This window comes from Panulirus ornatus, chromosome 43 (assembly GCF_036320965.1).
Source record: "Panulirus ornatus isolate Po-2019 chromosome 43, ASM3632096v1, whole genome shotgun sequence".
Classification (NCBI taxonomy): domain Eukaryota; kingdom Metazoa; phylum Arthropoda; class Malacostraca; order Decapoda; family Palinuridae; genus Panulirus; species Panulirus ornatus.
Window position 1 is genome coordinate 27,872,985 of NC_092266.1, and position 24,096 is coordinate 27,897,080.

Sequence of the window (24,096 nt, forward strand, 5' to 3'; positions counted from 1 at the left end):
CTTGTTTTTGTATCAAATCTTTTTTTTTTTTCTTCTAAAGCTAGAGAAGCGAGGTCATGTTGTCCGTTTGTGTGTTTGTACCTTGTTTATAAACTCGATCACAAAAGATAGCGTAGATGGATGTTGTTCTGTGTATGTGTGTGTCGTTGTGATGGAGTGTTTGAGGTCAGAGTCTCTACATTTCCAGACCCTCTGGTAATCCAAGGGTTGTTGGTCCGACAACGTCTCGTACCTGGGGTTGGTCGTACCGTACATTCCATCGCCCGCTTCCTGGAGGCATGAAACCATCCTTCAGATACATCGAGAACACGAGCCATGGTGCGTCTATGTGATCCTTCACCGATCATCGCCTCGAACTATCCGATGGAACGAATGTTTCCCATTTTTTTTTTTTTTTGGTACTGAGTGAAAAGCCTTTGCCTTGTGCTACTGACGGCCCGACCTCAGGGTAGAAAAAAAAAAATTGATGCTAAACGTAGCGGTGTTCTCAGCGTTTACAAATAGGAGTGGGAGAAAAAAAAGAGGAAATAGTTAATGGTGGATGGATGTGACCTGAATGAACATTCTTCTTTACATAGCTCGGACCCTATACACCTCTCATGCTCCCTGACTAATTGTATCACTCAATAGATATTGTAATTGGAGAAAACGAGGGTCATTATCTTCAAGTATGTTCTTCCCATGGGTGGTAAAAGAGGGAGATTACATATCCACGATATTCTTTTTGGAAATATGATATTCAAATACCTTTGAGTGGATTCCTTACCTTCCCTTACCTTACCTACCACGTCCACTGGGTGGGGCAGCGGGTTAAGATGTGCGGTGATGTGTATCTGTGTTTGTGGACCACTGAGGAATGGCCACGAGGGTCTTTGCAGTATATATATATATATATATATATATATATATATACTCTTGGTAAATGGTTTTCTTTTCTCTTTAGGTCCTTCACACAATCAACGTCTTCGTCATATATTCAGTGGAATATTGAGAACCAAAAGATAAGATTCCATGACAACATTCACAAGTACAATCTAGTGGACGTCCGTGCCTGACACCACAGTCATAACCGTCTAGTGATACCGGGACATCATTGCAGTCAAGACTCATCAGAATTATTGTGAGTCGCAACAGACCCACGTTGGTAGAGCCACAAGTCTCTAGAACCCTGACTCACCAGCCCGGTGCGCTGAACATGTGACACCCTCTCAGGTCAATGACTCCCACCGACCTTTCGTAGCCAAACCCCAATTGGAGGCAGGTAGGCGTCTCGGGCGAGGTGGGGGTTGGGAGAAGGGTACTGGGTGCTTTGGATTAGAGGGTCTTAGGTGAGGGGGGGTAGATCTCTGGAGTAGTTTAGGTTGGGTTTGAGGCGTTACTGGTGGTTAAAGGTGTTACTAGTGGTTACAGGTGTTACTGGTGGTTAAAATGGGCGTTTTTGGTAGTCTAAGACGTTACTGGTTGTCTAAGATGCCACTCGTGTTCCATGGGCTTTACTGGTGGCCCCAGGTATTAGTGGTGGTCGAAGGCAGAAGTTCCTAAACTTTCTGAGGCCAGGGAACCCTCCCACTCCCTCACTACAAGGATTCCTCATCAAGCTATCCCTGAACCTGGCTTGATAGTTCCTGGTTTATGGAGTACGGCAAACGCAGACTGGCTTCCCTTGTATGAAAACCCCATCCCGCACGTCTTATATATATATATATATATCAGATGTCATGATTTTGTGGGTTGTTGTTACACGATACCTTCAGCGAAATGTGAGTAACGCAGCTCAGAATGAAGTAGGATTGCCTCATTGAGCAACTTTTAAGTTTGGCTTTCGGTCACCAGAGAAAATGTAGCTTGCGAGGAGGAACTGTGCTAAATGGGCTGCGTCAGTGGCGGGAGGTGGTCTCCTCTACTGTGTGTTTGAATGTTGGTGTCAGTTGGCTGCTGGGTCGTTATCGATTGACATTAGCAATTACAGTTCTTATTTTCCTATGCATTTGAGGGTCATTGATACGTAGTTTAACCCAGGTTTCTAGAGATTCCGTCTGTCTTATCAGTGATCTCTCCCGGAACGTTGCGTGGCCTGGAAACTTAGAACTCACGAACTCCTTCCCACACGACTGAGGTTTTAGGATCACAAATACGAATCTTAGTGTGTCAGTACCAGCGGCACCTTGAGTATCAGAGATGAACTACACGTATTTGTAAATCTCATGAGAGGGTAGAATCCCTCTTCTACCTGTCCTTGTAGATGTACATATATTGCCAAGATCTTAGTGCTAGTCCTTGCCTCCTGCTTCCAAAATTCCTTGTATCGTTACTTCCAAAATACGAGGAACTCTGATCTAAATAAGAGAACCTGGTGTGAGGAGGATCGTGTGAGAGTAAATCCTTGGGTCGGTTACCAAAAGATTTGCTCGCCAAGAATAGTCATTACATAGCCCCTCCCTAGAAACGTCACCACCGTTTATCAACCTATCACAGAGCAGGTACTTGAAAAACGTCATTATTCATGACGTCACAGCTGCCTGTTGCATCACTCATACGTCACACCAGTTATCATCAGCCTATCGCAGAGCCGCTCCCTGAAAACGTCGCTGTTGAAGTCACTCCAGATATGAACCTATCACAGACCTGGTTCCCAACACGTCACCCATGAAGTCACACGCAGGCAACGACCTATCACCAGAGCCGCTGCTTAAGACGTCACATCATACTTCACACAGTACGCCATACCAACTTCTTTTTTCCTTAACTGTACGGCAGAATTTCCTGACTACTTACAGTAGCAGAGTCCTGTTGTCTCCACCGCTGAGCGTTGAGTGCTAGAGAGGAGATAATAGGTCTAGAACAACACGTGTACAGACACCCAGATTCACATTTAGGTTGAGGTCAGCTGCCAAGTGGAGGACCGTAAAGATTAATCATAGAATTTGTCGTGCTGTTCCGAAGCGTGAAATAAGGTGCGTTCCGCGTAGAGAACCGCGATTACCAGGGCGCCCCTCTGTGTGTTGTGTGTCCTTAGTGATGAAGACAAGCTCGCCCAGTGGCTGGACCCGGTCTGTAACTTAGTCTCGTCACGCTCAACATCCTTGGCTGTCCAATGGTCACAACCATGGTCGCTGTGTTCATCTCTCGCTCGAGTTATGAAATTCAGGCGTTGCTTCAAAGATCTCACGATGGGGGTAACGTAAGACCAGAGTTATATAAAGCATGATTCGTTCTAATCTCCTGTTATGTCAGAGTGGAGGGGAGGTAAAATGATTAGGGCGTCATGCACTGTATAACAACACCCAAACGAGATTTGTGATTTGATAAAAACGATCGTTTAAAGATGTCAAACGAAGGCCATTTGAGGTATCGTAAGAGTGAAGGTAACAGCTGGCCGATGATATGAGGGGTAATTAGTCGTAATAATAGTAGTTAGTCGTTATGTTCCTATAAAAAAGAAATCTTTTTAGTAAGTTTCCCGACTGTGATATGAGTTGTTCTCGAACGGTCGGCCTTGAATGCTTTCTTGGCTGCGGTTGATTCCGCAGACTCATTACATAGGATGACTGGCTAACTACTTCTGAAAATTCGGGTAAAAAGGTTCATCAGTGGATGATGACTATGATACCGCGTGAGGCGCAGGTTTTTTTTTAAAAAAAATTCTCAGTGTCGTAAAAAATATATACCCGAGAGGGGATGAGCTGGGAGAATGGTTGGGTCATGGTTTCATAACTTGAGGTACCTGGCCACGTCTCTCTCTCTCTCTCTCTCTCTCTCTCTCTCTCTCTCTCTCTCTCTCTCTCTCTCTCTCTCTCTCTCTCTCTGTTTGTGAATCGCCACTTGTGGGTTTCTAGTGCACTAACATCGAATCGAATCGCACGCTTGGAGTCTCAGATCTTTTGATTGTAGAAAAAGATTTTATTGCAGTATTTATGATTAGTCTTTACTACTTGTGTGCCAAGTGTCCAAGACTTTGCCCGCTCCCAGGCCTACAGAAACCTGTACGTACCAAGACCACTGATCAGTATCAGACCAAAAAGGACTCACATTACGTGCTTCCAAAGATCAGACTCAGAGACGGAGGAGGAGGAGAACACCTGTGTCTTACATCTGTTCTGCCTGAATGATGTGTTCCCATTTCACTATGTTCTTCAAGAGAGGAGAGAACACTACACTGCCAGTAACGCCTATTTTGCCTCGTTAAATGATCCTCCCCCCCTTTTTTTTTCCATCTCCAGTGACCTTTTTTCTTTGCGTGAACATCCCATTGTACTTGCATGATTTGGCAAAGTTTCTTTGGTCTGTTCTTTTACCCGCATCTTCATCTTGATCCGTCTTATCACAGACGGTTTCATTCACGTCTCAGAATGAAGCCCTTCGTAATCACTTATGAATCAGGCGTCTTCCCGACTTGTAGCGTTTCCTCTCCATCCCATACGAACTGAACTCTTCCTCTCGCTATATCTTTCGGTTGAGCCACGTCACTCGCCAACCGTCCGTCCCATCGTGTTTAGCACCCAATTTATTCCCTGTCTCGTTCAGTTAGCAGCTCCTGCCTACCTTGAGTCATGTGGCCCTCTTTAAGCTCTGCTGATCTTCTTGCTCGCTGCCGCTGTTCAGCACGAACTCACTCCACTACACTTTTTCTTCAGATTCATGTGTGCGTGAGTGCACGTACGTGCGTGTGTGTGTGTCTGTGTGTGTGTGCATGTTTGTGTACATATGCATGCACGTGTGCTTAAGTGTACACACTATATATAAGTATGGTATGATCAGTTTTATTACAGGGTAGAGGAAACGTAGGGTAACGAAGACTCTGTTTTTGTTGGAGATGCGAAATTCGACAACGAACTCTGGGCACAAATTGGGTGGTTTGCGGGGCGGTGTTGGAAGCAACAGAGATGCTGCAGCCAGACGTCAATTTCCCTTCATAATACTTTCTAAGTTCGAGGATTTTCATCATTAGCCTCAGGTTCTTACTCGAATACATTATGAATTGCGTTCTTAAGTACATGAATATGTTTTTCTCCGGGAAATCTTTATCTTCGCGTCTGATCGGATGTTGTTGTAGAAGGTTTGGATATGAATCGATCGAGTTCAGTGTTGAGGCTTGATGGAGATTAAAATAAGACATATACCTGTGCGAAGGAGGCGTCATCCAGTTCTACCAACTCGATGTGATTTGTTACGAAGAATAGACTTGTGTGGCAGGGCTTCGTCTTAAGCCATATGCCGTTGTAACAAGCCGTCGTTGTACCAAGGCGTTGTTGTACCAAGGCGTCGTTGTACCAAGCCGTCGTTGTAGCAAGGCGTCGTTATAACAAGGCGTCGTTGTACCAAGGCGTCGTTATAACAAGGCGTCGTTGTAACAAGGCGTCGTTATAACAAGCCGTCGTTGTACCAAGGCGTCGTTATAACAAGGCGTCGTTGTACCAAGGCGTCGTTATAACAAGCCGTCGTTGTACCAAGGCGTCGTTATAACAAGCCGTCGTTGTACCAAGCCGTCGTTGTACCAAGCCGTCGTTGTACCAAGGCGTCGTTGTACCAAGGCGTCGTTATAACAAGGCGTCGTCGTTCCAAGACGCTTTCACTCCAAAACATCGTCGTACCAGACCCTCGTCTTTACGTCAGGGAGGCAGAGAGCTTTGAAAACACAAGAGCACTCCGTCAAGGGCGTCCGTCACCCTTCTGAACCCTCCTCCGCCCTTCGTAATGCAGACAGAGGGTAGATCGAGATGAACTCCGTGAAGCTCATACTTCGAACTCATGTACGCGATTGGTAGACACTTCGATCGTGTGAGAAATGAGAGGTTCCGGTGACTGTAAAGACATGTTACTCCTTGCGCCTCACTCCTCCTGAATTCTTCCATTCGCATCAAAAATAGATAGAATTGAATACGATATTTGTCGGTACGTGCAGAATTCAAGAGGAATATAAGAGACGCAAATAAGGGACTGTAGAACTTTCCAATCTTTATTTGATTTTATTTATAGATACAAACGTGTTCGTGCCAAAAATATTTTCTCTCTATATATATACAAACTTATTGATGTCTAGTCACAAGGCAGCACATGTCCTATACATTGTATACAAAAATATAAAAATCTCGACTTGCTCTCTAGGGGGAAGCACTAGTGATGCAACTTTTCGCCAAGCGATAAGTGCCAAGGGCGGACGAGCCACCCCTTTTAGGGCAAGGGATAAAGACTCGGTGGCGTATTGATCGCATTTGGAGGAGGTCCGTAGGCACCATCTTGGACGGCCACACCACCTCCACCGTTACTGACACCACCACCAAGAGCACCTCCGGCGCCCCCGGCACCTGGACTTGGGATTTGAACTGCTGAGTTAAGCGCCGTCTGGATATCAATGCCGCCGGGGAGGGTCTGGGTCTCGTCGTCGTAGTTGATGAAGTATACCTCAGGGGCCGTGGGAGGCGCCGAGGGGACTTCGATAACCCGCTGGCCCGTCTGCGGCGACTGCTTGTTCAGGACGTACACGATGTTCTCCTGCTTGGGCGGCGGCACGACGATGGGGTCTGGGACCTTGGGTTGTTCGGGGGTTTTGATGAACACTAGATTGTGGTGCTCCTTAGGTTTGGGGATCTCCGGCGGTGGGCCGTAGACCTGCGGTTGCTCAGGTGGCGCGTACAAGTACAAGAATCGGTGGACTGTAGGGTAGACGCAGGTGCCGTCGATGTGCAGAACTCGGCCATCCCGACAACTTTGCCCGTAAGGTCTTGCGACTGGTGGATAGCCCTGTGGCGCAGCGGATGTCGCCGCCGCCAGCAGCGTCACCAGCACCTGCGGCACAGGAACCGGGTCAGAAAAGAGAGCGAAAGGCTTCGCCAGAAAGGTGAAACACGAATCTTGAGAGGAAAAAAGAAAAGAGATATGAGTTTGACCTCCTTAGATGTCTGTCGACCCGATTGTTGAAAGCAGACAGGTTATAGGAAGAGGAAACGACAGAAGGAAAGAAGAGGATTTTACAGATTCGCTGATCGAGGAAAGAAAGAGGGATCCTAACAGGTCAGTGCTCGTGTATCTGGTCTCCCTCACTGAAACTATGGGAAATGGCAGCCATTCATGTTCCATGGGTCCGGATCCTCTTGAGCTGGAACGTAGGCAGACAGCTTTAGGGCAAGCGAGGCCGTTGTAGATATGGAACAGCCATTCAGAGGAAGAAGAAGAACTGTGGCGCTCATACAGCACCCTCGGCTTCCAAGTGAACATGGACATAACGATACCTTTCATTAGCCTAGTTTAAGGTACCCAAAGGGCGTGAGGCACGACGGATCATTTTCAGTTTAGGTGGAGATGTATCGACAGGCAACCATCATGGCCAGGCAGCGTTTGGAAACATGTTTTCGTCATACGTTGTGAATTGTTACACTTATACTCAGTTAAGGTGTCATTGGGTCAGTGAAGGTACAACCCTTTGTCTATGAGTGAATCAACTTTTAGGAAACTGTTCGTAATCATTAGGAAATGATAGATACATCACTTTTCGTCGGCCATTAGATAAGAGTATGAGATTAAAGCTACTATTTTTTTTTTGTAAGAAACAGAGAGTAACAGAACAAGAAACAGTGAGCAACGGAACAGGAAACAGGATGTAACGGAAGAAGAAACAGTGTGCAACAGTACGGCATCAAGGAATAAGTAAGTGTAGAAGCAAATGGACACATGGTGATGGTCTGGAGGGGGTCTCATATGCCTCTATATGGTCAGTGTTGCCTTCCATCAGTTTCAGGTCATCAGTAACTTAGTCTCCCACGGTAGTGGTATTGTCCTCGGCTTCTGGGGAAGCGAGACATTCAGCAGGACGCATTCAGTGACATCAGCATGAGGCAGTGTATACATTACAAGCGTTGTCGTCAGTGAGAGAAAGTTGGTGTGTGAAGTTTTTTTTTTTATCTTGATGGTGAAAATGGCTCAGGCTTTCCCCTATCAAGTGTCAACGAGATATGCTAAGGGTTCGAATCGCTCAATGAAAAAAAAAAAAAAATTCTACAGCCTTTTTCTTGTGGACAGAGAGAGTCTTTAGAAAGCTTCTGAGTAACACACACACACACACACACACACACATATATATATATATATATATATATATATATATATATATATATATATATATATATATATATATACATTAGAAAGTGAGGAAGTGGCGGAGATAGGAATCAATCTTCTCTGAGGAGGTGGTTAACCTGTTCTACTTACCGAACATGTGAGGAAAAATGATGAATCCAATGGTCCAAATGGTGAGATCTCTAGTGACACTGTTATTGACCCAACTATTCATGATACTGCAATCTTGATATCAGACACATCAGAGCAGTATCTGTCATAAGATTATCTATCGTAACTTAAGGACTGGTTTCAGGATGTCCCATCATCATATGGCTAATCTTTGTTTTTGTCTAAAACGTCACAATTACCCTCGAGTGCACTGGTAAAGGGTGAAAGCTTAATGCATAGTCCATAGTTATTCCATGTATAAATGTATCATATATGAGTCATTCCTAAGAAAATATTATCCAAAGATATCGAGAAGCACTCTGAAACTGGGTCCCATTTTCTACCCTTGCACAGACACAGGGTACACCAAAGCTGGATGTGGCCATAAGTCTCAATGTGTGGTTGGCTGGAGGGCAAGCAACCTGTTTACATGTTTGTCTGGGCAACAGACTCTCTTATTTGAAGACGGTGGTGTCCACATATGGAGATCAAAGACACAAGGTATATGGCAAAGTCTCTGCCAAGGTATATGATCTTGGGAGAAATGATGTTTATGTGGGTAACATTAGTAACAGTCTAATGGCAACAGAAATAACAGACCTGATTCAAGATCATTCAAATACTTGAACGAAAGACAGTGAACACAAATCGTATATATATATATATATATATATATATATATATATATATATATATATATATATATATATGCCTGGTACAGACATGGACCAAAATGGAGTTGCGACAGCTCACAGTGTACAGCAGACAATAAGCACTAAGACACAATGGTAACCCGTGACGAGATAATTTTGTCCTGAAAAGGAAAAGGTATTAAATTCCCTTTCTCCACACACCCTCGTGTACAAATGTGGTTAAACTACAGGCTTCGTAGGCACACTGGTGTTCAGGGTAATTTGATCAATGTACCTCTCTTCTTTGTACATCGTAGGAAGTCCCAGATTCGCAGGATATATATATATATATATATATATATATATATATATATATATATATATATATATATATATATATATATATATATATATAGAAAGGTAGAACTAGGTATAAGTCTGTTCGAATCGAAGGCTAATATGAACCTGGTAAAGAAGTGGGTAAGAAGCAATGCTGAGTCTTATGCCAACGGACTTGTGCTGTGTTTGTGAACGAGTTCCTGGAAAGGAAGATGATTTCTAGAAAGTAAATGAAGGTTCACGGATGTAGTCCCTGTGACTCAGGCACTCCACATAGGAGAAAGCAAGTGAGAGGAGAAAGTGATTGCTTTACCGAGCAGCAGACCAGCTATTGTGTAACGAATCTCCACTCGGGTGTACGACGTGTTGAAGAATGGATTGCATCTCCTCGACTCACCGTGTAAATATATATATATATATATATATATATATATATATATATATATATATATATATATATATATATATATATATATATATAGTATGGGTGAATTATATCAGTAAATCTGACAGTATTCGATATTTGTTCTATTCAAAATACCTTTTGGAAACTTACGGTAATTAAGATATGGGTAAGGAGGGAGAGGAGATCTATATCACGGCATAGAAACAGTAAAAATATGTTGAGGACCCCAGTTAGAGTATTGCACATGGGCGTTACAGAAATTCAGCAAATAGACGAGCAAGCACAGGGGCAAGTTCAGAGGCGCGACCCCTTGCAAAACACGAGGAAGGAGGGCGTCTGGTTCTTGTGCCTTGCTGGTGTTACTGGAAGGCGTGGAAATAGATCATTAAGAGATTTATGGGATTGGTGAAAGGCGAATCTGGTGAAATAATGCCCGGATCGTCTGAAGTGGAATGACAGGAGAAAGGATGACCAAACAGAGTGGCTCTGTCAACATCGTTTGTGCAAATGAGAAATGTAAGGTAGATTGACCCAAGTTTGAGATAATTTTGGTCAGAGTCCTGGATGACGTATCATTACACACACACACACACACACACACACACACACACACACACACACACACACACACTCAAACTTCTTGGTGTCAGTACAGACGACGATTCGAAGTGGAAGAGTCGTGTCAGCACTACTATCAAATCTTCTTCATACACTCTGTACCTTCTCCACCAACTGGAGCTGCTAGCCGTCCCGCCAGCTGAGATCAGGAATGTCTATACCCTCTTCATTCTATCTAAGCTCAACCATGGCTCACTAACAACGAGAGAGAGAGAGAGAGAGAGAGAGAGAGAGAGAGAGAGAGAGAGAGAGAGAGAGAGAGAGAGAGAGAGAGAGAGAGAGAGAGAGAGCAGCAAGAATGGGTGCAGCTGCAAAAGGGCATATAGAGTCATCCTGGCGCCCAATCGAACACCACCTACCAAGAGGTCCTCAGCTTGCTGAACCTGCCCACCCTCTCCGACCAACATCGGCAGCGCACACGGCAGTTTGGCAATAATCTGCTGACGCACCCTTGTCACATAGACTCCTCCCCACAACCCTACTACAACGCCCCCCCTCACCGCGGACCACCGTCGCTCGTCACCACAATCGACTTATTCCAGCCATAACTCCACGTACGGACAGATATAAGAACAGTCCTTAACCTGCCATTGTCAACATCTCAAAAATGATAATCCACGAACGAGTGCATAGTCACGCGAGTGAACAGTTCAATCTCCTCTTAGCTAGGCTATGTGGCATGTCAACCACTGTGCTACTGTAACTGGTCATCACTGTATGTTCAAATGAGAGCATGTGGTACACACATCCTGTGCTTCTGCCACCCTGAGTATTTGGGTGGAGACCTCCCTTACGTGCTCATCCATGACGTGGAAATATCTGGCCCACTTTGACCTGAAGTTATTTTATGATTAGTTAGTTACCTTGTTACTAACATGACCTTCCGGTTCTGTAAGTCCTGCAATACCTCAACTGCGTATTATCAACAGATTGGCTGCCTACATCCCATAGACATTCCTTTGGGAACAGAGAAGGGAGCCAGATGAGGATATTCCCTCAAAGGCCCAGTCCTCTGTTCTTAACGCTACCTCGCTAACGCGGGAAATGGCGAATAGTATGAAAGAAAAAAGGAATATATATACATATATATATATATATATATATATATATATATATATATATATATATATATATATATATATATATATACGCTGATGAGATGGCCTTGATCAAGGCATTCAATTGCTTGTGCCGTCTCATCCAACACAGAAATAATAATGGAAAAAAAAAAAATATGCATCTTTGGTCGAAATTCAAGTGCAGTACAAAAACGGGGTTGGTAACAATATTCGCGCATGCGTCTATAACTGAATATCCAGCTCTAAATACTTGAGAATACTCCGGAATACCGGCCATATGTATGAAAGGATGTTGTCCCGGTGTCCCAATAAGCATGACACACCAGGCCTTCAGATTACGTACAAAACACTGAACAACTTGCAAGTCTTCGAACACCAAATTGCAGCACTTCTCTTGTCATCTTTCCCTAAAAGAAAAACCGCAAAAAGTTAAAGAAAGAGACGGAAGGTGGAGCGAGGAGGAGGAGGAGGAGGAGGGGGAAGTAAATGTAAGTGCGTGTGTGTGAGTGAGTGGGTGTGGGTGTGTGTGTGTGGCGGGCACCAGCCGGAGGGTTATCGGGCTATTGTCGGTCCTTGGCGACAACTACGTGACACCTGATCAGAGGGAGAGGAGGAGCACAACTCACCAGGGGCCCCATGGAGCAGAGTGGTCTCAGCGGAGGAGGTTTGGCCATCTTTTATACCATCTCTCTGGCTTTCCACTCCCACCCCTGACCCGCCCCATCAGGGAGCCGCTACGCTAGGGAGGCGTGGTGCACCGCCCCTCGTCGCACAGTAGTGGCCCGTCTGATCTCACACGTGTCCCTTAGGGGGACATGAACAGCACCGTCGTGTGCACTTTCTTGAGCAAGACGGTACGACGACCCTCGGTTGTGGCTGCGAGTCACTCGACCTGTTCCTTAGGCGTCAGGTCAATGACGAGGCCAACGTATCTTTAAGGTTATGCAGATGCTCTCAAGGGGAGAAAATTCACCTTCGACGAGGCTGTATCCCTGGGAGTACAGTCTCGTCAAAGACATTCGAACTCCCAGCGAAGTAACGTAGGCTATTAGCTGCTGGAGCCTTTAGACAAGTCCTGAGCAATGCTAAGACTCTCTCATAGAAATTCATCCTGTGTGGATTATGAATGAAATAGAAAAAAGATGTATATATATATATTTTCTTTTATCTTTGTGAATGTTGTCATAGCGCCCCTATTTTGTTATCCTCGTTGCTATCTGTGACTAAGCTCCTATAGCACAAGCAGCATACTGGGTCATTTATTGGTCTTTCAAACACTTGTATCTGGAATTGCAAAGCAATCAATATTTTCCATTTAGTATTGTTTTTTTCCCACTATAGTGCAGCTTCACCTTGTGGGCGTGGCGTTGCCCATGCAGTGGTTTGGAGAGCATGAAGTTTACTTTCATTGTGCGTATAGCTGTAGTGGTTGCTAGGTGTTGCCTGTTTCTATATCCACATGTACTGGGGCCCCAGTGTTCACTGCTCCTATAGCCACTTATACTGTGGGGTCAAAGTGTTCACTGTTGCTATACTCACATGTACTTGGTGCCCAAGTGTTTACTACTGACTATTCTCACATGTACTTGGTGCCCAAGTGTTTACCACTGACTATTCTCATATGTACTGGGGCCCAAGTGTTTACCACTGACTATTCTCATATGTACTGGGGCCCAGGTGTTTACCACTGACTATTCTCATATGTACTGGGGCCCAAGTGTTTACCACTGACTATTCTCATATGTACTGGGGCCCAAGTGTTCGTGCTGTTATGTTGTGTATATCATAACCCAAATGTTCAGAAGAAGACGACGGTCTTTCCGTGCGTGTGTGTGTGTGTGTGTACCAACACACATTAAGCGCCACTCAGTACAGAACGAGGCAACAGGCCAAACAATGTCAGTGTCATTCACCTGGTAACAACATCATCATCATCCCGTGTTGTAGACTCGTTCTGCAGGAAGCTAGCGCGCGAGAGAGTGTCTGATACAGTTATGATGAAGTCCACCCAACCATGGCTTTGCTTTACGATCTCAGATCTCTTAGAATATTTTTTTCACCCCCCTCCCAAGGAAACGTGTTTAAAGGGAATTGTTGCCTTATTATCCACTCGGAGCATGAGACATATGTACGAGTCATCAGTGAAAGTAGTCTCTTGCGGTGAGAACCACCTCCTCTCGTATTCGCTCTTCTTTTTTTTTTTTTTTCTCTTTTCAATTAAAAAGTCTCCGTTGAGCGGGTGATGTTAAGTCATACAACGAACGAATAGTTCCTGTGAAAGTGAAAGCAGAAACACTGATGTTCTGAGTTTTGATGACTGTGCAGCATCTTTGAGAATTTATATCGAGGAATTAGAATGTTAAAAACTTTTTAGGAAGCTTTAGGAAGTAGACGAAAAATTCCGATATCTATCTGTCTATCCATCTATCTATCTATCTATCTATCTATCTATTTATCTATCTATCTATCTATCTATCTAGCTATATATATATATATATATATATATATATATATATATATATATATATATATATATATATATATATATATATATGTATATATATATATATATATATATATATATATATATATATATATATATATATATATATATATATATATATATATATATATATCCTGAAGATCTTTTAAACAGACCTTTCACCTGTCGCCCACCTCTGATATCCAGTGTTTCTGTTATCACACACACACACACACACACACACACACACACACACACACACACACACACACACACACACACACACACACTCCTGAACTCCTTTTTTGTAAACCTCTTTGTTTTTATACACCTCCAACTTTTTCCCTCGAGCTTTCTCTTCTTAAAGAAAAATAAACCTGGTGTAGTGTGTCTTCCTTATTACTTCCTTGTTCCCTGATATTAGAGCCAGTGCAGGTACACCTGCGTGCGCGCGCACACACACACACACACTCCGTGGTGAAGCGGTTATTGTAACTGACCGTGAGTGAGCGCGGGTCAACACCAGGCCGGACCCGAATGGGTTCGAATCCTGGGCGTGGCAATCAATCCATAGCAAACCCAAGGCGTTCATCCTCCCCTCAGGGCGGGTCGATAAATGGATACCTTGCCTGGTGGTGTGTATGTGTGTGTGTGTGTGTGTGTGTGTGTGTGTAATTATAAACGTAGGAGTAAAACACAAGATACATAAAGACAAGGTTAAAAGACGGGACAACAGGAGTGTAAAAGTCTCTACCTGTAACACACAAATTGTAATCACACACACCCACACACCCAGAGTGTCAAACCCCCTCACTGCACAACAAGTAAATACCCACAGGAAGGGTGGAACAGGAAGCAGCGTGAGGGAGGTGTCAGAAGGGACGTGAGGAGGCAGGTATTCAGTGAGGAAGTCGTGGTAACGTGAAACAAAAAAAGAGCTAAGCCACAATGAGATGCGAAATGCGTCAAAAAATTTAAGACTGCACGAAAGAAGTGTTGGGTTGAGATGAGGGGATCCCCATGTATATAGAATTTCCTGCTTATATGACCATGAGTCAGCACGGGCCTGCCTGGGGTTGGGACCACGTAGGTTCGAATCCTGGGCGTGGCAGTTGGCTCACATCCGACCCCGGTGTGTATCTTCCTCTCGGTGCTGGTCGATATATATGGGTACCTTAACATGGTGTGTGTGTGTGTGTGTGTGTGTGTATTCATAGGAGTAAAGACATGGTACATATACACAAGGTTAAGAGACTGGGCAACACGAGTGTAAAACTCTCTCCATCGCAACGTACAAAATAGTAATTACGCACGGAACTATCCATCTAGCCAGGACAACCATCAGAGTAATCGCAAATAGTAATCACACACACACACACACACACACACACACACACACACACACACACACACACACACACACACACACACGTGGAATGGCCACACAAAGTCAACCAGAAACACCCTCTCTCACTCCTAGTGCAACAGGTCATGACAACGTATTAGTCTTCCAGTCTAAATACACTTTGGTCCCATTGCCTTCTAAGCAGCGAGGTGTCCCACACTATCATAGGGTACGGAATGTCGTTTGCCCTTTGATATTCTACGTAGATGGACGTCCCCTAGTGTGCCCTACAACCGCTAGAGGTCTCACAAGCTCGCCGGACAACCTTTACGTAATAGTCTCCGTGTTTGGGAGGTGATTACCTCCGTTCTAATGAAAGTGTATATAAAAAGCCTCATAATCATAAGTTTTATTTGCAGGTGGGTTAATATCTTTTTGCATGTCTCTAAACTTTAGTACATGGGTTGTACATTAAGCCAGGGTTGTGATAGTACATGGGCTGCACATTAAGCCAGGGTTGTGACAGTACATGGGCTACACATTAAGCTAGGGTTGTGACAGTACATGGGCTACACATTAAGCTAGGGTTGTGACAGTACATGGGCTGCACATTAAGCTAGGGTTGTGACAAATGTAATTACCATACGTAAACTAAAATATAACACTGTTAGGTCCGTGACTGGGTTAATACTAGAAAGATCGACTCGTGTAGATAAATTAGAAGTGGCTGCCTATATATATATATATATATATATATATATATATATATATATATATATATATATATATGAGTGGTTTGAGTAAGAGCAATAACTAACGTGGTCAAAGATTAACTAATAGGTTCATGGTGGACCGTGGTCAGATGGTAAGCTGCTCTGCCTAAGGCGGAATGTACAGACCTGTTGGCTCTGAGGTGATAACGCCAGGTAGCGGAAAGAAGTCGCCCGTGTGAGTACCTGCGTCGAGGTCGGGTGCATCTGCCGCCGCTACCCCGGCGCTGCCGACTCCACCGTCACCCACAAGGTCTTGGTGGAGTGCGGTTGCACCGCTGGGATCACCGCTGCTGCCGCTCAGGCCAATGCTAGTCGATACGTGACCGTCAAAGCCTGCGCTGATCTCGGAGCTGGTGAGTCCTTCTTGGTCGCCCGCAGCGGCACCAGCGGCGGTGATCAGTTGGCCTTCGCTCTGAACCGCTGAGTTAAGGGCAGTGTGGAAGTCCAGGCCGTCGGGCAGAGTTGGTGGGGCGTCCTCGTCGTAATTGACGAAGTAGACCTCGGGTTTGCTGGGCGGCGCTGCGGGAACCTCGACGACTTGCTGACCTTGTCCCGACTGCTTGTTCAGGACGTAGACGATGTTCTTCTGCCGGGGAGGCGGCACGACGATGGGGCCAGAGCCCTCGCCGCGTCCAGGGATGCGGACGAACACGATGTTGTGGTGGACCTGAGGCGGAGGACCTCAGGCGGAGGACCGCTGGACTGGAGATCCTGCGGAGCGTCAAAAACGAACATCCTACGGCTTATCTCGGGCACGATGCACGTCCCGTCCACGTGTAGGACCTCCCCTTCTTTGCAGCTGCCCTCGATGTGTGGTGGGCCATCGGGCGTTGGGAAGCTGTAGCCATGGAGGGAGGCGGAAGCTGAGGCTACTAGAGCTGAGAACACGACCTGCAATGTAAGTCATTAGTCAGTTAAGCTGATGAGGCGAAACCTAATTTTCTTTCCTTTTTTTCCTGAACTAACGTCCTCTTTAGTTGCCAGGCCTTAACTAATATGTGAGAAAAGGCCGAGAAATAGAAGAAAATACGGAAGGAAAGGAAAGAACCAATCTTAAAGTTTTCTGAAGGGGAATGGACCACCTGTTTTATAAGAAGAATTAATTGGTAGATCAAGAAAGGCACCAGCTAGATTGTCTATCGACAGATGCAGGCTAATTAAAAAGATTTGTACCCTAAAGAACTAGTAGGCCTTAAGAAATAATAGCAACAGAACCAGAGGCTATTTGATAAGAGACAGAAGGCCGTCAGGAAGCCAGAGGGTTCTTCTATCTCTGTCACAGAGGGTTATCTGTCGTCGTCTTCGTTATTACGGGCGTTCTGAGATTAGTACCTTGAGGAGGACGGTCAGGCCCCCTGGGAGTGATGCTTGGCCCTTGACCTAACCCTCCAGGATCACGTGAAAGGCAGTAGACATCATTCCCAAGAGGTGAGCCGACGTACCGAACAGTCGTTGGGATCGCACCCTAGGATTGTGCCGTCGTGCTCAAGTAGTTAAGAGGGAAGACCAGGGGAAAATTATAAGGCTCTAACGTGTGTACAACAAACATATTAAGCACAGTTTTTCGTACAGAAGTCCCGGATGCCCATTCATGTTTCGCGGTTGTTTGAGAGTTCATAGCTAACGTTTGTCTGACACTCAAATGACCTGTGGTGGTCTCGAACGTTTAAAGCTCCACAATTAACGTTTGCTCAACATTCAGGACGACTCACGAGCTTCCCGAACGTTTGAGACTTCACAAACAACGTTTGTTCATCATACAGTGACCCACGATCATTTCAAACGTTTAAAACCTCACAAAATAACGTTTGTCCTTCATCCACTCGCTCGTGGTCACCTCAGATGTTTAAGTCTTCACAATCAACGTTCATCCTTCATCCACTGACTCGTTGATTATCTCAATCGTTGTGATCATCACAGCCAACGTTTGTCCAACGTATTGGCCATGATCTCAGAACGGGTCATTTCACTGTGTCACTTTGTTTATGGAGTGCAGGTTCCCCTGGCGATCCACTTCGAGGACCAGAACTTACCAGGAGCTTCATAGTGGAGTGTGATGGATGCTCTATTGTCCGTCGTCTTATATATGCCTCCACTTTCGCTCTTCCACATCCTAACCATACCTCTGACCCTCTCACCACTCCAAGCATCTGGGGCAAGGACATCTCCTTGCCCTTCAGGACTGTATTGGGGGCACAGATGTAACTATGAATATCTTTAGATCACGTTGGCACTCCGCCTGCTCGAGGTTACCATTTGGCAAGGCTGTATATCATCGTCAGCCAACGAAACAGAAAAATAGTTTCGTCAAAGAACCTCACGTTTCAGAGAAGTCTATCCTGTTCCTGCTACTGAGTGTAGCGCAACCATGGAGCAGAAGGAGACCCCCTGGACAAAGAGCGTCTCTGGTAATGCAAAGACCCTTTCAGAAAGCGATCCTTTGGATAACGATTGATATACTTTAAGCGTTTCTTCGCCAGTGTATGAATTACTCAAGGGAGCGAAGTGGAGACAGACGGCATAGCTAAGCAGAGCATCGCCAGTCTCCCTATTGTTACAGAGGGATGGAATAGCCTATCTAATTTCGCATGTCAGGCTTCTGCCATTCTCGGCACATTATATTAGAAGCATTCGACGCTCGAGACCCCAGAATGAAGGGGGTCCTTTGTTTATGTCGTACTCCAGATGCTTTAGTTAACAGGGTATGCCATTGTGGTGCCAAGATCATAGACCTCTTGACCCGGGAGATACGCTTACCATTGACATAAATGTTACAATCCACAGAAAAAAAAAGAATAAAAGAATTGAATCTTATCTCATTTTTCAAATCGTCTGTCACCCGCTCTCATGCTGACAAGTATTTCAAAGTGTTTTTGCCCACTCGTATCATGTCTTGCTGGATTTGTTGGCTTAGTTTGCCTACCACCTTTCCATTTCCCAGTGGGTTCAGTGATGTTATGTTCCCAGACTACCCAGTAGTTGAGGGGTAGTTGAGGGTAATCACTAGACTACCAAATACGCAATATATATATATATACCTAAAGATAACCAGTACCTACCAAGCATCGCCTTCGGTAGTTTGAAAGACATGTTGCAGGTTTGGTAAGGTAGATGGCTCTGCCCCTCGTCACTCAGAGACTGGCAGCTGTTATATATTGATCTTCTGTATATTGAGACGTATTTCTTAGTATTCAGAGTTGAGGTTATTGTCGTGTGGTGAGGTGTCGCTGTCTAGCGTTTGCTGGTGGGCTGACAGTGATTAGGAACTATTACTGATTCTGGTTCATGGACAGGCACCTGTTACTGCCCCTGGTCCTTGAACAGGTAGGTGGCCTTTGCTGTTCTTGGCCCCTTGAAAGGTAGGTGCTACTGTCTCTGGCCCTTGGATAGGTAGCGTTATCCCACATTTCGTCCTCTATCTCCTGCCGAAGGTGCTGTGATTGGTTCTCGTTCTTTGACGTCCATAAACGTTTTATCAACGCAGCAACAATATATATGCGTTTCAATTGCTTGTTGTAATCAACGCCTCGTTCTCAGCGTGACACGTATACGTTTGAGCAAAAGAGTTGGGCTCATGAAGACACCGTTCACTTGTTAGTATAAGGTGTTAGTATATGGACAGGATTACTTAGTAATGTAGATGAGATCTAGTTTAGTCTGACGGGCTCTGAGACCCAACCGTTTTCTCTCTATTGCTTTTTTCCCTAAAACAGATCATAACTTTTCCGTCTCCTTTGATGGCGCTATGATTTCGCCACGCAGCACAAGAAACATACATGATCTCACTGTGGCACACGTTACACAAGTAGCCAAGTCTGCTTTCAAGACAATAGGATATTTCTGTTCAGATGCCGAAGATTCACCTCCTCTTCGAAGTTGCTCCGATTCCATTAAAAAGAAAATTGATTCGTTCTCGTTTAGAACAGTGCGTTCACATCATTGGAATCGAATCTAAAGTAATCTGACTTTAACATCTGACCTCAGAATCTAATCTACTTGCCTTAGTTATAATACTAGTTCTCTCTCCCTCTTGCATAGATCTTACTTATGTTTCTGCTCCTGAGATGCAGTGGCTTGTGTGTCTCCCTCCTCCGTTAGATAGACCATTTGATACTCTTGAAGCCACTGCGTCACATGACTGCAGTCTGCTGTTTCTTCACCGACATCTCTTAAGTTTGGAGCTTTTTGCCTCCCAGCGACATCCCCAGCGACAGTGACATATCCCCTTTTTAAAGACCTGATTTGCCACATCCTCAGAATCTCTTAGACTATTCATCTTCCCTCTTTACTTCCCTATCTCGTTAAGGCCTTTTCTCATGTTACATTTCATGTCTGGTATGGATGAGGACTTTGGTCCGTGACCGAAGTCTACGGGATGACGAAGACAGTATTAATGCCAAGCTCTCCACCAGAAGACCTTTAGGTACCTTGACAAGATGTTCAAGAACGCTTTCACCATCGATTTGGTCTTCCCTCACAGGGTAGTGATGGGTGTCCAGTGGATAAAAGCCACAGTCTTTCTTACATTAAAAGTCAGGTGGTCGAGGGGGGGAGACGTGATTACAAAAATAAACTTTTGAGTTCCTCATTGAGTTCGATGTGTTTGACACGTAGCAGTTCTTTGAAACTTTGAGTAATGGCTCACCTAAACGACAACTTTTGAAACTAGAAAAATAGGAAATAGATAACATAAACACGAGGAAGTATTTCTCCAGCAATGGTGCACAGATGAAACAAGCGAAGTGAAGAAGAGGTGAAAGTGAAGATCGAAGAAAAAAACAAGTGAAAAACGAAGAATAAAAAAAAGACAAGATGAATAAGAATCAGATCGTAATGAAGATATATTGCGTTATAGCTGAGGGCATAGTGAAGAAGACTTTTAATCTGATCCCACAAAAGAGACCCAAGACAGATCCAACGCCGGATGCAAACCTTTTCCCTCCAGTTAACAATCGAGATGTTATCTTGGCTTCATCTCCACTCACCACCACCGCAAGTCTGAAACTCCTTCCTCGCTTATACATGTAATCACACACACACAAACACACGTCTGAGGACACGGTTCTGTGCACAAGCATTCATGAACTGGAGAAGTTATGAGACAGAAGAGAATGTTCAAGAGGTGGTTTCCCAAGTCTATGAACTCCCTCCCCCTGTGCAGTATAATCATATAATCATATGATTACAAATGGTAATTGCAAACACACACACACACACACACACACGCACACACACACACACACACACACACACACACACCTCCATACGAGCCGTGGCAGACATCAAAACACTACGTCAGTTTCCATTTCCACGAGAAACCGTCGCGAAGTGCCAGTAGTCGTCGCATCATTCCCCTGCCTCAAGCAGCCGCTGGTCGTCTGCCTCGCCATCATGCATGAACCGCGCACATCATTTTCCCTCCTCCTCCTCCTCCCCCTCCTCCTCCACCTCCTCCTACCCTTGCCGCCTCCGGGGTGAAAGTCCAGCAGTAGGCGATGGACGCTTGATGCCATTCAAGCATCTCGTAAATCGCGCGCCATCCCCGGGGAGGTCGTTAGAGAGAGAGAGAGAGAGAGAGAGAGCGAGCCAGAGAGAGATGAGTTAGGGATGAGAGAGAGCGTAGAGGAGGAGAGAGAGAGAGAGAGAAGGTAGGAAAGTAATCGTTATCTTTTTGCGGTTTCGCTCCGAGGTCGTTGGCGGGCGACGCGTCTTCTTTCCTTTTGAGACATCCCGGACGATTTGGTCATGAAGAAGACGCAGACCACAGACGGGTCTTTTGATGACAGTACGTACACAGACCACAGGCTGGTCTTTTGATGACGGTACGTACACAGACCACAGACGGGTCTTTTGATGACAGTACGTACACAGACCACAGACGGGTCTTTTGATGACAGTACGTACACAGACCACAGACGGGTCTTTTGATGACAGTACGCACACAGACCACAGACGGGTCTTTTGATGGCAGTACGCACACAGACCACAGACGGGTCTTTTGATGACAGTACGCACACAGACCACAGACGGGTCTTTTGATGGCAGCACGCACGCAGACCACAGACGGGTCTTTTGACAACAGCACGCAGACCACAGACGGGGTCTTTTGGTAAGTGTCCATTCTATTTCAGCGGATGTAATTCGACTGAATTGAGACAAGATGAAAAACCGTGGACGTCAGAAAGCTTGGAGACGCTGGATCAGCAAAAAAAAAATATATATATAGAAAATATAGATATAGAAAATATAGATATGGAAAATATAGATATAGAAAATATAGATATAGGAAATATTGCCTCGCAGGTTGCATGACGAGCAACGCGGAAGTCTGACATTGTAGCGTTTGATGGCGTGCATCACAATGCACCACTCCACATCATGTTACACATTAAATCTTCACACACACACACACACACACACACACATAATTTACTTTCTCCTCTCATAACTGACCGTCGGAACTGCTTCTTATTTACAGAGTTCCACTGTAAAAAGATATATATAGTTCATCCTCAATGTTTTATAAAGATTCAATTAATCTTCCATGTCAAAAAAAGAAACCTTTGAGATCTGACATAGGTAACCTGACCAGATAATATCTTTCCTTAAGTTTAAGTACAATTCCCTCGCCAAATCGTCTTCCGGTAAACTTCAATCTACTTTCTCTATTTCATCAAACACATTAGGAATTAAGTCGAGGACTAGAAGAACACCACCTTCTCTCTCTCTCTCTCTCTCTCTCTCTCTCTCTCTCTCTCTCTCTCTCTCTCTCTCTCTCTCTCTCTCTCTCTCTCTCTCTCTGTCTCTCTCTCACCATGACAGAGATCTACTTCGTTATCGTAATGGGTCATGTGGGAGGAACTGGGAAAGACAAAGAGACGTCCCTGTACCTGCGTTCCAGTAAGTCCACGGGGGAAATGAAACACAATGAGTTCCCAAGTGCACTTTCATGTAATAATCACATCATCAGGGGAGATACAAGAGAGCAATATAACAATCAGTTGATATACAACGACGAGACGTAGCTAGGACGCCATATATATATATATGTAGGCGGGACTCGTGTCTCTTTCCTTTGAGACCTGAGGTGAAGCCTCTCTTGCCCAGTGTGAAGTGAGAAGACTTTCTAAACTCAGAGATGATGGCATGTTGATGATGATCCTGAGAATAATACCTTCCGACAATTTTCTTTTATCATAAGTTGGACATTCATTTTTATCTCTTCACGGAGAGGCAGTGATTCGGAACGAACTAATGAGATATAAGGATGAGGGATGAGTGCATAATGCCTCATTACAGAGGGTGCTTGAGGGAAGACTTGCCGATAGGAGGAGGAGGAGGAGGGGGAAAAAACACGTGCATCAGTTCATGAAGGTCGAACGTGAGATATATATATAAAAGGCGGAGGATTGTATGTCTCATTAGAGCAAAAGACGCTGAGGGAATGTAAGGATTTCTCTCTCTCTCTCTCTCTCTCTCTCTCTCTCTCTCTCTCTCTCTCTCTCTCTCTCTCTCTCTCTCTCTCTCTCTCTCTCTCTCTCTCTCTAGATTGACGTGGCCGTAGTCTTGGAATAGACTGAACATTGCTATCACTGCGATGGCCAGGCAGATAGACATTCTACCCAAGTTACGATATATTCTCAGAATTTCAGTAGGAGACGTAAGAGTTGGAAACAGGATAAAAAGAAAAGAAAGGGGAAAGATAAAGGGAAAGAGGAATGGAGACGGCTCTTCCAGTAAGAGAGTTTAGCCTGTCTCTTGCCCGAGTAACGTTTTAGATCATACATAGGCTACTAAGCCACGCGATTGCAAGAAGCATGTAAAGAGATACGAACCGGGAAGCAACTGGAATGAGAAAGTGAGGGTGGGTGTGGGTGTGTGTGAGCGAGAGAGAGAGAGAGAGAGAGAGAGAGAGAGAGAGAGAGAGAGAGAGAGAGAGAGAGAGAGAGAGAGAAAGGAAGTAGTAGAACAGGTGACACAGCACATCCTGGTAAGCTTGTTGGATGATTGTGGACTGACTGGAGAGTGGATCTGACTGGGGAGGAAACTGATCAACGCTCAGTGAGTGAGTCGGGGAAAAAAATATATATATATTTCCAGTGATTCTTTTAGGGGGGGGAAAAAAGCAACCCGTACAGTGTTTTTGACGGTAGTAAAACTGCCGAAGGGAGTACTCGACTTTATCTTCCTCCAGTGACA

General features: G+C 44.9%; 1 protein-coding gene and 1 pseudogene across 1 annotated transcript; both read right to left on the reverse strand.

Moving 5' to 3' along the window:
- Window positions 1–5,942: 5,942 nt before the first annotated feature.
- Window positions 5,943–11,998, reverse strand: LOC139762582 (uncharacterized). Its single transcript, XM_071687609.1, has 2 exons — window positions 11,924–11,998; window positions 5,943–6,786 (listed from the first exon to the last, which is right to left on the reverse strand). Exons 1-2 carry the CDS (start codon window positions 11,969–11,971, stop codon window positions 6,172–6,174), a joined length of 663 nt encoding a protein of 220 aa, XP_071543710.1. The 5' UTR covers window positions 11,972–11,998; the 3' UTR covers window positions 5,943–6,171.
- Window positions 11,999–15,544: 3,546 nt separating this feature from the next.
- Window positions 15,545–17,958, reverse strand: LOC139762583 (uncharacterized; annotated as a pseudogene).
- Between the last annotated feature and the right edge of the window lie 6,138 nt (window positions 17,959–24,096).

Excerpts from the sequence above, each read along its gene's own strand:
- LOC139762582 (XM_071687609.1), bottom strand. The coding sequence starts at position 11,971 with ATGGCCAAACCTCCTCCGCTGAGACCACTCTGCTCCATGGGGCCCCTG. Across the intron at positions 6,787-11,923 it reads TCTGCTCCATGGGGCCCCTG|GTGCTGGTGACGCTGCTGGC; the intron begins GTGAGTTGTGCT and ends CCTGTGCCGCAG.